Raw genomic sequence first — 16,438 nt, forward strand, 5'->3', positions numbered from 1 at the left:
GGAAGAAGCGGGTGATTCAGAGCGGAGAGCGAGGCAAAGTGCATGAAGGGAAAAGTCTCTGTGGTTCATTTTGTCCTTTTGCTGCTTCTCTTTCCAACTCAAAAGCAGAACTCAGCTGTTCAGTAGAGTCACGGTGTTCCAGCTGTCTAATCATTTGTTATTCGGTAAATCTTTTATTCCAGGGGATCAAAGTGTTGCAAATTTGCGCTTCGTTCTGCTCGCTCGGATAAATTCAACGTGAACTTTGAATCTTTCGACTTCACAGCAGTTTATGCAGATATTACTAGGAATTTCTAATTATCTGGTGATTTAAGAGGCAGGCGGATGACAAACAAGTTTGAATTTAGCTAGAACAGGAGGGGGACTTTAATGAGAGAGTTACTGTGTGTGTGTGTGTGTGTGTGTGTGTGTGTGTGTGTGCGCAGTAACTCAGCAGTCCAGATTCAGAACTTCATAACCAGGAAAGGGGTTTCCAGGTCAGACACGGCCCAAAACAAACAAAGTTGTTTTTTCCAACAATTCAAAAAAGTCAGATGTATTTGGAAGCGGGTTCACGTTACACATCGCCCCGGTTAGGCTTTCCCACAACCAGAACCAGAGAGATATATTATAAAGGTATTAAGGTAAAACTATTTAAATTAATAAACATTTCAAGTCCACTGTCTACAAGTCAGCAAAATTTTTTGTAGATACAATCATGTCTATTTTTGGAAATACTGAGGAATGAATTTCAGGCCGCCTTTTTTTCTCTAAATGGAAATACAGACTTTTGGACTGAATCTCAATCTAAAGCCCTCTTCACATGTGAACAGCATTATGTACGGACTTTCTTGCGATTAATGAAATTACAACTCAACCTCTCCGTTTCGCCAAACACATTCAGACAGGATAATGAAATTTGCTGATATCTGGAAAGCTAAAACCGTTAAATTTGTGCCAGAAAAAAACTTAAAATCACGTGTCTGGAAGAAGAGGAAAGTCTGGAAAGTCTGAGCAAATTACGGCTGAAATCACTGAGAGTTTGATTCGTACAGGATTGGCATCAGTAGGACTTCTGTTGTCACCAAAATATGTGAGGTAATTTACGCTGGAATTTTTATTTTACAGATTACAGAAACATAAGATTCACACAGGATTAAAATCACAGACCCTAAATCCCAAATTCAAACTATTCTTGTGTGAATAGGACTTCAGCTCATATCTAATGAAAACAGACCAGATCCGTAGGTGTTTCTGCTCTTACCGAGTCCCTCCGACTCGAACAGGTAGGTCTCCTCCACGCCGATGTGGCGACACCAGTGCAGGAAGTTGGCGGTGTTGTCGCGGGCGAAGAAGGAACCCGGCGAGGCGTCTCTCTTACACGCCACCTTCCTCATGGGAAACAGCTGGCAGGAACAAAAGATATAATAAAGATTTAAAATAAGGACTTGATATAATTCTTTGTGAATCGTCATCATCGTCATGGACCACCAAGCCCTTGTGGTCTAGTTTAGCTCAGTTTACTTTTGCTATACAGTGAGAAAACAGAAGTGAAGTGATTTCAAAACAATAATAAAATGTGATAAAATAAACGTAGGAGAAAAAAAAGAAGCTAATTTATGCAGATGAGATTAAAAAAAATTAAGGGGTTTACAGAAAACACCTCAGAAGAAAAGAAAGAAACAAAAAAACAAACAAAAACTGAATTTTTTTTACTTTATGGCAGTTAATGCACCTGTTTACTAGGAACAAACACAGTGGGAAATGGTAGAATTGTTATGCTATTTATTATTATGCTTATTATGCTTAATGCATAGAGAAATAGAATGGTATAATATAATTTCCACTACAGACAACAAGATGCTTTAAAGCTTCACTAGGCGACTTCACACATTGGCGGCTCTGAATGGCAGCGAGAGAGAACTTTTTGAATTCGGAGGACTTCACTACCCAGAAACCCTGTGCAGTGAGGTCAGTAAACTGTCTGTGATGCTTTACACCAAGATTCAAGATTCCAGAACTTTATTGTCACTGTGCAAGCACAACGAAACTGCAATTGCGTCAACCTCAAACGGTGCATTGAATTAAACCTTCACATATACGCAAAGACTTCCCATTTACAAAGAATAAATAAGAAATAAAATAAAGGAAACCAAAGAGACGAGAGAGGAGAAGATCTAACGCCGGTGAGTCCAGCTTTCTCTGCTGCTGTTCTGGAGACAATCTGGATTTCACTCTCAAGTTTCCATTTATCTCTTTCTGTGAGTGGAGAATAATTCCCACTAGAGTCCAAACTGACACCAGAATTTCTGGTAAATATGAAGAATCTATAGTGTCTTAATTAGTGGAGATGGAACCGTTCTCCTCTCTATTGCAGCCACACTTTGTGATTTAGGCTGAGAAGTTTGGGAATTCACATAAAAATCTGTCTTTATGCAGCTTTGAGGTACAAGATATGAGGTATAACATTGACAGCGCTCTCCCCAAACATCCCCATCAGTGTTTGAAGATGAAATCCGCCCTTCAGAGGAACGTGTGAGCTCTTCCCCCCCCGGCTCACCTTGCCGAGCTGGGCGGGGCAGCTCTCGGCCATCTTGCTCCGCAGCGCTCCGATCAGCTGGCAGAGCTTCACGCCGTTGTTCAGCTCCTCCATGAAGAACTCCGCTCTCACCTCCTCGCCTGGAAAAGGAAAGTGGAAAAGAGATTAAAAAAAATGGAACGTACGCGCTGGAGCCGAGTGCCAAGCAAATCTCCTTTAAACAGACTCCATGAGGACGGTTCGCCATCTTTTTCATGCCAAACACCCGTTTATAGATATAAGTAGGGCTGAAAATAATGTTGCTTTCATTATCGATTAATCATACACTCTATAAAATGTCACAAATAATGGCAAATGCCCATCAGAAGTTACCAGAGCTCAAAGTGATTCTTAAAATTGTTTACTTAGTCTGACCGGCAGCCAAAAAAACGTAAAGTATTCATTTTATGATATGAAACAGAGAAAAGCAGAAAATCTTAGCACTTATGAAGTCGTAACTAGCAAATGTTTGGTATTTTAACTTGATAAATGACTAAAGAGATGATGAAATTCGAGATTTCACCCCACATGAATCACCTTTTGTGGTTGGATATGATTTCTGCCCGATAAACAGCAGTAACTATTTTTTTTTGTGTTTTTTAAACATTCAAACATCCTAACTCAAGTTTATATTTAATTTTAACAAAAAATACACCCATTGGTGCTACTAAACAATATGTATGTCACTCACACCTGTACCAAAAACACTTCTGTCAGGACTGGAGATAATGAAGATGAAGATAATGAAGTAATTTTTCTCAGTTTCTCTCTAGTTTACTTTTAAGTCTTTTATCTTTTGTATCTCTTGTCTGTACTTTTGCACTTTTTAATTGTAAATCTTTTACCTTTACTGTATTTTTATCACCCTTGTAAAGCACTTTGAATTGCCCCAGTGTATGAAATGTGCTATACAAATAAAGCTGCCTTGCCTTGCCTCTTTTTCTCAGTTACTGCTCTTCAGTTTTGTCTGGCAGATTTAGTACAGAATGGCACACCTGTTCACTCTGTGTGTGATTTATTTTTCTTCTGCTCAGTTTCTTTCATTGTGTAACATTTAAAAAAAACTGGTGAATTTTTTGCTATTTCTCATGCAGGGAAGCCCCTCCAACCCCTTTGGGAAACTCGACAATTTCCTTCCCAACAAAAGGCCAAAGAGTCAAACTCCAGTCCGTTTCACACGGGGACAAAATCCACAACAACCGCAACGCTAAAGCGACAAAAGATCGCTCCACAAAAAGTGTATTTCCCCACATGACAGCGCCCGGCCCCGAGGCGGAAACCTCAGCCGCGGGACGCCAGCTGGTTCTGCGGCGTCCGACACCTCCCGGGTCCGAGGATCCGATCCGTCAAAAGAGTTTTAAAGTCTTAAAAAACGTGGGATGCGGCGGGTCACGCTACCAATAACTCACGCTGAGTGTGCAAAACATTCCCACATTCCTCACCAGGAAAAAAAAAAAAAAGTAAAAAAGGTCTGTTTCTGAAACGGCTTCACAATAGAGCCAGTTTCCAGTCAGCTTCAGTTTCCTTTCCCCTGTCACTGCACCATTGTGTCCCGAGGGACAATACATGTCACTATAACAGTAGAGACGGATGAAATGAGGGAGTTTTTTCCACTCCCCTTCTTGCGGTCTGCTGAGGCCTGGCTGGAAACGGCAGCGTCCAAATCCAATTATGACGGAGACCCGTGTCAAATTGAGTTTCGGTGTTTTTTCCGAACCCCAAGGGAGGAAACCCGTGTCGGCACGTAAACTGCCGAGCTTCACCTATCCACACCGCCTCACACTGCTGCTCTCCTGACACGCAGGAGGAGAGAAAAACACACTGGCAAGAGAGAAATTCATCTAAAAAAAAATCTCCTCATCCAGCTCAGTTTTGTCCCAAGGATCTCAAAGCCACATCCATCCACCAACAGTGACAGGGGGGAAAAACACAAAATGAGTGAAGTCTTTAGGTGAGAAGGTATGGTTTCTCTCAAATAGGCAGAGTTGGGGTTCTTCGATAAGTATGGCGATAATCAGGAAGACAAGAAAGCAGGAAAATGACGATCTCCCATTAGAAATGAAAGGGAACGATTACTATTATTTATTTATTTTTTAAGTAGTGTACCTGTCCAACTGGTTTCAGTATGTCTTGTCTGTCTGATCTTATTATGTATGCAAAGCCATTATAAATAAAATGTTTTAAAAAAAAAATTCTTGAAACAAACAAATCACATCCCAGGAAGCAACGGGGCTGATGGGAAATGTGGTCTTAATGTGGAGAAACACTAGAACTAACAATACTACTGGTGTGACATGAGAGATGAGATGGCTTCATGATTACTTTAACAATAAGTTGATGTTTAAAATGCGACATGTAAGACCTTTAACTCCGACCTCTGAACGACATCAGGAACACCTTTCTGTTGAAAATAATCAAGATAAAAAAAAGAAAGAGCGTTTCCCAGCCTTACCCAGCATGCCTGTGAGCCAGATGGCCAGGTCCTCCTGCATGGGCACCAGCGTGGCCTCGTGCCGCACGGCCAGCCACTGGTCGTACTGGAAGACGTCGGCCAGGCCAGGGCCGTGCCGCTGGGCCAGAGGGCTGCGGGGGCTCCGGGGGCTCAGCAGGGGGGCGTCGAACTTCTCGCCGAACCACACCTGGGAGAACGGACGGGTGAGGGAACGGAGAGGAAGGAGGAAGGAGGAGAGAGGGAGGAAGATGAGCAGGCAGCCAGCTGAGATGAAGCCTTATTGACCTTATTCACACAGCGGCCATTTTGAATACTTAGGGTGGGAATCTCTACCTGGAAGAGCGAGTCCAGCTCTGTCCTACTGCTGTGAACCAAGACACTTCATACAAACATTTATCATTTCACAGATTCCCCTCTGAAAAACATATTTGAATCGAAAAGAGCTCAAGAATCCATAGGGATGTGTTTAAATTTTAATATATTTAGTCCAAGCTACTAGCTAGCTAGACCAGAGTCTAGCTAGTAGTTTACTAACTAGCTAGTAAGCTAACTAACTTCCCTGCTAAATTCAAAAAGTCATTATTGTTTTTCTCGAGTTTGCCAGCTAATTTGTAACCGTTAAGTTTATCTGTATTTTGTCCTCACTTATGAGTTTAAGTAATGCTACTTTTATATATACATATATATGCCGATCTCCCAGGTAGAGTTTCCCGCTCCAAATGTTCAAAATGGCCGCTGTGTGAATAAGGTCAAAGTCACGATTCCTACACAGTTTCCAGGTTTAAAATTCCAGAATTTTGCAGACCTTCACATTTTAGAAAATGCAAATTCATCCCTTGTTTTATATATCTTGACTATACAGGCTGATAATATTAACAATCATTATTAATGCGATAAAGTCTCATTCAGAGGAAAAGGGAAAAGGCAAGGTGCAAAGTGATGAGAGTTTCAAGACCTTTTTCAAATGTTGTTCAGAGGTTTGTGGGGTTTTTTTCCTTTCTTTTAATGACTTTGAAATTGTAAAAATGATTTTCCAGACCTGTGTAGGAACCCAGGTTTGTTTTTGTTATTCAGGTCAATAAGTTTAGCCTGAGCCTAAGTGCGTCTTCTCCGTATGGATCGTGAAATTGCCAACACGCAGCACAAGTAGCGTATCTTATAATAAACCGTCTTTGGCAATACCTCTTACTAATTGCTTGCACACCTGAATATAGTCTCCCATTTCTTCCTCCCAGCCCGTGTCTTTACAAGTCGACACTCCAGCATTACAGCCCCGTCACACCCGCTGCTCCAGTTGCCATGCAGCCTTCCCTGTCGTAAGAACCGGAGGAGTTCCTCTGACCCGTCCCGTCCCGTCCCCTCGCACCGCGCTGCACTTCCACGCTCTGCTGGAGCTCGACGCGCGGCCCCGTCACGCTCCGCCGCCAACGCCAACACACTCCGACTCGGCCTGGAAACGACTACGCTTTGCTTCCCGTTTTCAGAGCCAGAGACGCCACAACCCCGTGTTTATCTCCAACCGCCTCCGAAAACACGTCAGCATCTGTCTTTGTTTATTTTCTTATGCGTTTCCAGACTTAACTCAAAAGACAAAGACGTGTTTTTTAAAATCACGTCCCAAAAAAAGACGACCTCACACTGTTGTACACGGCTGCTTAAATAGATGTCTAGCACTGGTTCAGCGTCCTGCGCCGAGATAGACGGGCTCAGCTGAGGCAGGATGGGAGCGCCTGGAGCCAGCTTCTGAACCCACGTCCCATCACATCCGTCACAGCCCAGCAGTTTCTCACACACACACACACACACACACACATACATATACACACACTTTCCCTCTCCCATCTCTCTCACACTTCAGCTCCTCGCTCCCTTTTCACACTGTCAGATCACAAAAAACTTGGAGACAAAAGAGACAGACAGAAAAGGATAACATAAATCCTGTTTCTTTACACAGCCACCATGTAAAAAGGACTGGAATAAATGACATATTTACAACTGCTAGAATTCCCAAATCTTAATAAACTAAGGATAGAGTCACGCTGAAGAGAAAGTATACTATAATATTATAAAGGCATATTTATTACAAGCACGTCTCTTCAAACAATCTTTCATTTTTGCCATTTTTTGCACGTCTGCTCCAAGTGTTTCATTCCAAAATTACATATCGTCCATTTGAAAAAAATGGGATATAAACTCTTGGAAAATGGCAACAACAAATTCTGGTATTTTTAAAAAGAAAAGTTGACAATTGTAGCTCTTTGTTGACAAAATGATTCCACTTTTAGACTGTGCCATCTATATTTCAGAGATATTGAATGATGAACTTCTGGTGACCATTCTTCTAGAGCTGCAACGATTAATCGATTAGTTGTCAACTATTAAATTAATTGCCAACTATTTTGATAATCGATTAATCGGTTTGAGTAATTTTTTAAGAAAAATAAGTCAAAATTCTGATTCCAGCTTCTTAAGTGTGAATATTTTCTGGTTTCTTTCCTCCTCTATGACAGTAAACTGAATATCTTTGGGTTGTGGACAAAACAAGACATTTGAGGACGTCATCTTGGGCTTTGGGAAACACTGATCCACATTTTTCACCATTTTCTGACATTTTATAGACCAAACAACTGATCGATTAATCGAGAAAATAATCGACAGATTAATCGAGAATGAAAATAGAAGAAAATAATCGTTAGTTGCAGCCCTACATTCTTCACAAAATTGCTATATTGATATACTGTATTGGCAACTTGGAAATAGGAGGGTAAACTAGCAGATCGAACAGAAGCAGATCTGCAGTCCAGACGTTACATAACTCTCTTCTGGATGAAAACACACTGTTAACATGTGTTTGTGGGGGTGGGGGGGGGGTTGGGGGTCTGAAGCTATAGCCTTTAATCTGTGTGTCCACCGGATGTGGCGGAGCGGGAATCGGACACGGCCTCGGCCTCGCTGAGGCAGTTATTGTGGTTTAAAACAAGGCCGAGCGTTGTTCAGGCCTCCGGCCCGCCGAGTTCGTTCTCCCTGCAGAGAGGAAACGCTCCTCGCGACCCGGAGCCCGAACAGGACAGAGAGCCCGTTATTATATTCTGCTGTTGACGCTCAGAGCGGCCCGGCCAACAGCTGCTTCCACTGGGTGTGTGTGTGTGAGTTTTATTGTACTGCCATACTTATGAGGAGCAAATGTCCTCAGAGGGAAAGAAAGAGGAGTAAAATCCTCCAATGTGCGGACATTTTGGCTTTCCTCGCTTCTTTAAGGGTCTAGTTTAGAGCTAGGATTCAGGTTTAGGGTTAAAATTCGGATTAGGATTAGGTTTAGGCTGAGGTTAGGGTTAAGGCTAAGGCTGTCAGCACTAAATTCAATGTTCAAATTTTGGTTGAATGTCAAAAAATTATGAATTCAAACCCCAACCTCCCCGTTGAATGAGTCAAATCCTCCTGCAGGCGATGTTGGGAAGATATTTGGATTCCTCAGTAAAAGGCAAGACTCAGCAGAACAGCAACTCAAATCTTTCAAGAAGTTGAGTAATGGAAGGTTTGGATTAGGTTTAGGTTTAGGTGGAGGTAAGGGTTAAGGCTAAAGCTGTCAGAACTGAAATTTCAACATTCTAATTTAGGTCCAACGTCAAGAAATCATTACGAATTCGAACCCTGACCTGCCCTTCGAACACGTCATATGCCACATTTTTATGTATTTATTCATTCTCTAAATCGCTCTCGCAATCTCTTCTACTAGTCTGCTGGTTTGCTGTTGGCACACAAGAGGAGATTCAAGCGATGTCTGGAAGATATCTGGATTCCCCCTCACCAACTCAAGAAACCGAGCAATGGAAAAAAAAAACGCACATATAGACTCTCTCTGTTCAGAACACACTGTCCGTTCACTGCTCCCTGCATTCATGTGTCAATATTATGTACATTTTACCATTAATATTAGAATTTCAGTCGAATTGGAATGATTTTGGTCATTTTCATTATCAAATGATTGATGATTCATCAATGAAATTGACAGCCGTAGTTAAGACTAATCCAAAAGCATTTGTCTCTTAGAAAAAAGGTTAAAAAGCCTTTAGTTTAGTGGCTACAGTATGGCATTAGATTTCCTAGTCTGTAATGCCATGCTTTAGCCAATAAAATAAAGGCTTTTTTGCCTTGGAAACTTCCAGTGAGCATCTCTCTAAAAGCTGAGTGTTCCTCCTCTGGGTCAGTAAGGTCAGTTTAGTGTTCAGACTCGGGTTTAGGGTTAAGATACAGTTAGGATTAGGTTTAGGTTGGGGTGAGGGTGAGAGAATGAATGTAGTCAGTGATGGTCCTCACAGCTATAGTCATAGAAACGTGTGTGTGTGTGTGTGTGTGTGTGTGTGTGTTCCTCACTCAGAGAATGGACTTTATTGCCTTTTGGCAGGGTTTTTTTTTTTGCTACCACAACCCCCATCAGGGTGACCTTTGAACCCTAGAGGGAGGGGAAGGGAACGAGGGTTGTTGGCATTGCGGGAGACATCAGAGGTCCAGTAAAAGATGCACAACTGCACACACACACACACACACACACACACACACACACACACACAGCAGCGAGAGGAGAGAGAAGAGGCAGAAAACACCTGATGTTATGAGTTATGATGCTATGAACTGAAAAGGTTACCTTGCTTCAAAGAGGGATGAACCCGCCGACACAACATGTGAGTCGACCCCCCCCCATCCCCCCAACACACACACACACACACACATTACATAACGCAGTTCAAAAGCACGGTGTGCCTGTGGCGCTCCGCAGGTCTGAAACAACAACATCATGTGTCTATTTGTCGACATCCAGCTAATTAGAAAATGAGGCAGCATAGCGTAATATGTAGAAGTTATGTAAAACACACTGTGCTGATTAGAATAGATCGACGCTCCAGTGGGGATTATCCAACCACACACACACACACACACACACACAATCACCTGACTAGATGAACGTTCAGGTCTTTAAGCAGACTGACGTGTAAAATCTGCGTTGCTGCATTAAGTAAAAAGGGACATTCCTGGTTAATCTTAATTCTCTGTCCTCATTAGGCTCCATAATGAGGAATTTGTAATCCGGCAAAGAAATGCGACCCGCCCGCCCGCCTGCCTGCCGGTGAGATTATGAAGCGGACCGCAACGGATACCAGACACACTTTAAAATCCCTGGTTTTGAAGGGAAAAAGGTGGATTTCTGCACCGTTCCTTTATGAAAACGTCTTGTAATTGCGTTGCTCTTTACACCACCAATCAGAGCTCTGGACCCACCCGACTGAATGTTTCTCATTCTCTTAAAGCCATTTTGATCTAAAGGCTTCTGCTTAAATGCTTGAAATGAGTTTCTTAGACAAATATAAACAGTGAAGTTGATCCTATGTATGAATTTCTTTCCAAAGCCTTTTGCCTTTCCATCCATTTTGGTCGCTGCATAATTCCATTTGTGTTATTTCATAGTTTCGATGTCTTTACTGTTATTCTAAAATGAGGAAAAAACAGTAAAAAATAAAGAAAAATGTGGTGTGTCCAAACCTTTGACGGGCAGTGCACATAAAGTTTGTGTTTGTACTTTACATTTACAGTAAGCCGTTTAGCTGATGCTCTTAACCAGGACGACTTACAGTTAACGTAACTATACAATACGATTAAAATTCCTAGAACAACCAATAGTAAAGGGGGTCAAAGGTCAGAGCAGCGGTGCCATGGTGATCGATGAAGCCAAACACTCCTAAAATGATCATGTGAGAGGTGTTTGAAAAAAAAAAAATCAGAGAAACATTACAAAATATTTCACGTTAAATAATATGTTTTTAAATATTGAATATTTTAGTTCTGTTTAAACTTCAGACATATTAGAACAGGTAGGGAAGGAAGATGTACAGAAGCGTATTATGAGATCTTTTCTCTTTATTATGAAATCGTTTCAAGTTATGAGATCATTTCTCACAATGAGATCTTCTCTCATGAGTGTTTGATCTTTTCTCATAAGATGTTTACTTCACTACATATGTCATAGTATTTGTTATATCACATCATTTAACTGAATTATATAAACATTTAATATCCTACATAGCAGAAGTAAAATGTGTGTTTATTGACATGTTTTACAGGGTTTGAAACTGATTTGCGTTTCCCCCTTTTCCCTGAACTTGCAAATAAGAAGCTGCAAATGGAAAACCAACTTCATCCTTCTCTCATAACGACTAGAAACAAGAAAAGATCTCATCACCAAGAAAAGGTGGAAACATTTCTTTCTCAAAATGCAATACGCTTCCGCAGATATGGGGGAAGGAGACATGAAATACTCTTGATCTTTCACGTCAGATCAGGTGACTTCGAATTTCACTCCTTAAAAGTTTTTGATTCCATTTGCTAAGGAACAAATAATACTGAAACTATTATCAAACTTTCATCTGAAACATCTGAAATACTGTTTTTGCCATGGTTCCACTATCTGAAATATCATTAGCGTTTTCATGCTGATCAATAAGATCTCTGTAATGACTTCAGCTTCTCCCCTCCCCCCTTTATTTTCTGAATCTTCCCATGGCTCTGCTTGACCTTTGACCCCTCGGGAGCGCAGAGAAGCCCAGAGCTGTTTGGTTTGTCCAGGTCGCACTAAAGAGGTCATGTTGCTCTTTCAAACACTGAGAGAGATACTTCGGCTCTTTGAATTTGTTATTTGGTCATTTTCCTTCACACAGACTGGGAGAAAAAAAAGGAAATCTTAATTTGCAGCCTGTTTTTTTTAACGAGGAATGCCAGGAATGTAAACAAGACGTTTTGGGGAAGTGGAAAGACAGGTGCAGAGAGACTCCAAGTCCAACTCGTTTTCATGTTTTAACTACAGCTGAAGGATTTCATGCTCCTCTCTGTGGGTTGGGAAAGTCCTACCACACTTGGGCTTTTGGGGAAACCCTTTCAAAACCCACTGGAAAACTCTAAAATACATGGCGGTCAGGCTGGAAACAAGGCTGCGTCTCTTAGCTCCTGAAACGTTGACACTTTGTAGATGTGAGGTTTTTTTTGACCCGACAGCGAAAATATGACCAACAGATTTTTATAGATTCGTTCAGCCAACTAAGGTACAAACAGTTTAGAGTAAAGCTACACACCAGGGGCCAGATGCATAAAGCTAGTTTAGACTAGTCTAAGCCTTAGACTGGTCTTAGATTCTCAGGTTGGACTAGGCTAAATAAGACTGTCTGTTACTTAAATATTACAACAGACTTACTTTGAGGTAGGAATGTTAGCCACCTTCCCCCCGGCTAATCTTGAGTTAAGAACTTTGTTGTTATGGCAACGAGTCGGCCTAACTGTCAGAGCGGGACGTTTAAATACTGAAGCTGTTTCATACAAGACGGCAAATCTTTGGTTTTTGGAAAGAACCTGAAGAAGAGAGAGAGTCTTTAGAGACAGAAACAACACATTAGAGATCTACAACAATTAAGAAGTAGTATGAACGGGTAAATATAAGTGTCAATAGCAAGTTTGACTTAAGGCCACATTTAAGTCTAAGACCGGGTCTATCTTTATGCAACTGGCCACTGCAGACATTTTACAGGTCGTGTTGCACCGTCGCATTAATATATCTGCACATCTCCACACAGGCAGGAAGTGATACTGACCCATACAAACCAATCTACAATATCAAAAACAAGCTAATGAACAGCAGCAGGACTGAAGCAGGACAGTGGGGTGATTATGGAATATCTATATCCACACATGAATATCCAAACACAGTAAACCAGCGGCTGTGGGGGAAACTCCTCTCTGCCTCCTCATCGGTGCTTCAGCCTGAGACGCTGGGAAGCATATTTTGAATTATCCGGGGTCCGGGGCGGGTGAGGGAGCGCCGGGCCAGGACTTTCCCCCCCGAACCAGATGACGGATCCGTTCCAGACGACGAGATGCGGCCCGCGTGACTCATAACCCGTAACACGACGCCCTTGTTGTTTTCCCTGGATTTCGGCGTGGCTGACATTGCGTTGCTGGGAGGGGAAGGGAAGGGGAGGGGAAGGGAAGGGAAGGGGAAACATGTCGTACGTTCCACCCGCCCCCCCCCCCGCCGCCCCCCCCCCCCCCCCCCCCGCCCCCTCAAACATGTGCAGAGGAACTCCTCGGGGTCCGACACGCAGAACAACAACAAGACGGCGTGCTTTAAGACAGATGTTCTCACAGGCAGCTGCAGAGTTGGACCTTCGAAAATTGCTTCCCCTTCTCTATTTATGCCCTTTATTACCTTTCCTACTCTTCGATCTCCAACCCACACCTCTATTCTCGGCTGCCGTGACGACCCAGCTTCCCCTCGGGTATCAATAAAGTTTATCTCATCTTATCAGAAGTAGATGGTAAGTAGATAATGAGCCTTACCTGGATGCCGGTCTGCACAGCCATGACTGCAATCACCGATGACTCACTGCTTCATTCTGCAGGGAAAAAGAAGAGACGGAGAGATGGGTGAAATAGAGTTGACATCAAAATATCACAATGAGTCACACTGAGGTGTTCTGGCATCACGTTGCTGTTCAGAAAGACACAAACACACAAAGAAAACACAAAAAGACAACGAAAATTCAGACGGCCGCAACGGTTACAGCAGACAGAAAAGATGTTCATTCATTTCTGACAATCGTTCATCAAGTTCATAAAGATTTTTCAACAAATATATTCATTATGCAGCTTTGGGAACAAAAACGCTCCAACATTAGGGATGGAAATCAAAAACCGGTTCCAGTTGAGAACCGGTTCCAAATTGTCCGATCCATCGGAATCGTATGCCTCCGAGGTTATCGATTCCTTTTATCGATGCCGGTATGTTTTTCTGACAATTGCACAGTTGCAGTTGCCTTGCATTGTTGATTTTATGTGCCAGTTTTATATTTGGTTCAAGCTTATTCCCTTTTGAAAAGGAGTATTGTAAGTTATTCAAATGTTACTAGGCATACCTATTTTGTTTATTTTATCAGTCAGTTTTATATTTATTTTTCAAGTTATGTCCTTTTAAGAAAAAGAGCAATGTAATTTATTTTGACATGTTCAAATGTTATTAGGCAGACATTCTACACTGTGTTCAGACTCCAGAGATAGTAAAACTGCTGCGTTGACGCTGAAAACCTGTGTAGGCCTACTTTTTTTTTTCCACACAGAAAATTGATCGGGAATCAATAAAGAATCGGACCGATAAGCAGAATCGATAATGGCACTGGTATCAATAAACTCTTATCGATTCCCATCTCTATCAAACATCAGCTGGAGATTCGCGCCGACTCCCAGGTTAGCGGCAGACTCTCAAAATTAACGTGAGAACCCCGGGAAAGACCTTCTACCTTAACTGGCTCCTTACAGCCGCTTTTAAAACAGTCAGGGAATAATTCGTTTGGTGATCAAATCTTGCAGCAGTTATCACGTTAGCGCCGGACCAAAGAGCGTTAAGGCAGGTGATCTTTCTGTCCGCGTTCAGATTCAGTCTTTGGTGCCTTGCCACACAGAAACACTGTGCATCCTGATTCTGTTTTTTTGGACAGGTTGGAGCTGACCGACCCGTCTTTCTTGCACAAAACAGAAAAGGTTTTGTTGTTCAAATCACCTCAGGAAAGGAACCATTTAAGTGCATTTTGTGTTTCCCAATCTCATGATCTCAAAACCAATTTTCAGGATTAGGTCCGTTCACACTTTAAGACTGGCGGAGGTTGCCGGTGAACAGTTGACGATATTTCCCACTCTTAGCTCTCATCCAAACATCCTCCATCATTTTTGTACCAATTTCTCTGACATTTAGTTTTTCCCGGATCTGCAAAAAGCCTCAACTGTAAAGTAAAACTACGGGCCGACAAGGTGCAAAAAGTCAGATATTAAAGCCTTCTTCAAATTCACAGCTGTGTAACGTGTGTTTAATCAGATTTACTTGACATAAATTTAAATTCTGACAGGCATCCCGGTGTTTAAGTTGGCTAATGAATACCATGTACCTGCGATGTCAAGGGTTATAATCCGTTCAAATCCAAAGATCTTTGATGCGTCATCCCTCTATCAACCTGTCACCTATCAAAATAAAGGCAAAAATACCCCCACAAAAAAACCTGAAACAAAGGGTTTGTTGTGGCACATCCAGCCTTGCAACGAGATCATTACAAAAGGATTGTTATGAAGGACAAAAAAGCTGCAAACACAGGCGCTCAGGACGCTGCGAACCAAACGGCCCTCTGGGTAAAAAAAAGCAGTCGGGACGCTGTTGTTTTTTTTACAGGCTGCACAGCGAGTTTCACTGGAGGAGACTTTCTCACGAGGAAGTGAGAGGGTTCGTCTGAGTGCTGCTTCGCCCCGTTCCCACACAGGATGTGAAGGATTACCCCCATGCCGAACTGTCCCCGAGGGTGTGTGTGTGTGTGTGTGTGTGTGTGTGTGTGTGTGTGTGTGTGTGTGTGTGTGAAAAGAGAGAAGGAGGGGGAGAATGCAATCACAAGCACGTAGATCCTAATGACAGTGATAATTTGGTCAACACAGCTGAGGCAATAACACCCCCTCCTCCTCCTCCTCCTCTTCTCTCTCTCTCTCTCTCTCACACACACACACACACACATCATCTCATATAAACCCAAAACAGCACATGAAAATGGGTTTGACAAACTTCTAGGCTCCAGTCTTCACATGTCATGGTGTTTTACACAGCTGTCATCACGCGCAGAAAGAGGCAATCGATGTGACAAAGCAGAAAAAGTCCTGCGTCTCCAGCTAGATTTCACACAAAAGCCACAAAATCACATCCTCAGCCTGCCTCCCGTAAACCAAAACCAAAACTGCAGCTCCGAGGTGGTGGTGGTGGGGGGGGGGGAGGATGCAAGAGGATGCTTTTGATTCATGGACCGAGGACGGGATGAGGGACGATGACTTACCTCCGGACGGCCGGGCCAGTAGAAACAAGTCCGGTCCCGAGCAGAAAGGAAAAGCTGCGCGTGACGAAACTCTCCGCTCAGTCCTGAAAGCACGACCTCATCCCCCACGCTCCCGGAAAAAAAAAAAAAAAAAACCCCAACGCCTCGCTCAGCGCTGTCCGGACCGGAGCGGAGCGGCTTCTGCCTCGGTGTTTCCAGAGTGAGTGAGGGAGGGAGGGAGGGAGGGAGGGAGGGGGAAAAGCAGCAAGAGAGCAAGAGAGAGAGAGAGAGAGAGAATGACAGGGAGGGAGGGAGGGGGGAGGAGGTGCAAGAGGAGAGTCCTGACTAATGAAGTGGCTACGCTTCGCTAAGCCCTGATGCCCCCCACCCCCACCCCCCTCCTCCTCTCCAACAATCCTGTCACGGCGGGACCCTCTCACAAAGCCTCCATTGTTTTGTTAGTGCCACCCCCCCCCCCCCACCTCCCTCCTCCTCATCTCTTTGACACACCAAGCCAGGAACTCCCCAACCATGCTGGGATGGGATGGG

General features: G+C 43.0%; 1 protein-coding gene across 1 annotated transcript in view; it reads right to left on the bottom strand.

Moving 5' to 3' along the window:
- Positions 1 to 16,438, bottom strand: part of LOC139652390 (GAS2-like protein 3) — a gene marked incomplete at its 3' end in the record, with an annotated part of 34,767 nt that overhangs the window by 4,210 nt on the left and 14,119 nt on the right. Inside the window, exons 2-6 of the mRNA XM_071529449.1 lie at positions 13,389 to 13,444; positions 5,010 to 5,196; positions 2,563 to 2,658; positions 1,961 to 1,971; positions 1,244 to 1,385 (exon numbers count right to left, since the gene is read on the bottom strand). Coding sequence (XP_071385550.1) covers positions 1,244 to 1,385; positions 1,961 to 1,971; positions 2,563 to 2,658; positions 5,010 to 5,196; positions 13,389 to 13,412 — 460 coding nt within the window. The remainder of the gene's footprint in view (positions 1 to 1,243; positions 1,386 to 1,960; positions 1,972 to 2,562; positions 2,659 to 5,009; positions 5,197 to 13,388; positions 13,445 to 16,438) is intronic.

This window comes from Centroberyx affinis, unplaced genomic scaffold (genome assembly GCF_046629955.1).
Source record: "Centroberyx affinis isolate AG114_WGS23_722 - 3 ecotype Tasmania unplaced genomic scaffold, CSIRO-AGI_Caff_v1 ptg001791l_1, whole genome shotgun sequence".
NCBI lineage: Eukaryota > Metazoa > Chordata > Actinopteri > Beryciformes > Berycidae > Centroberyx > Centroberyx affinis.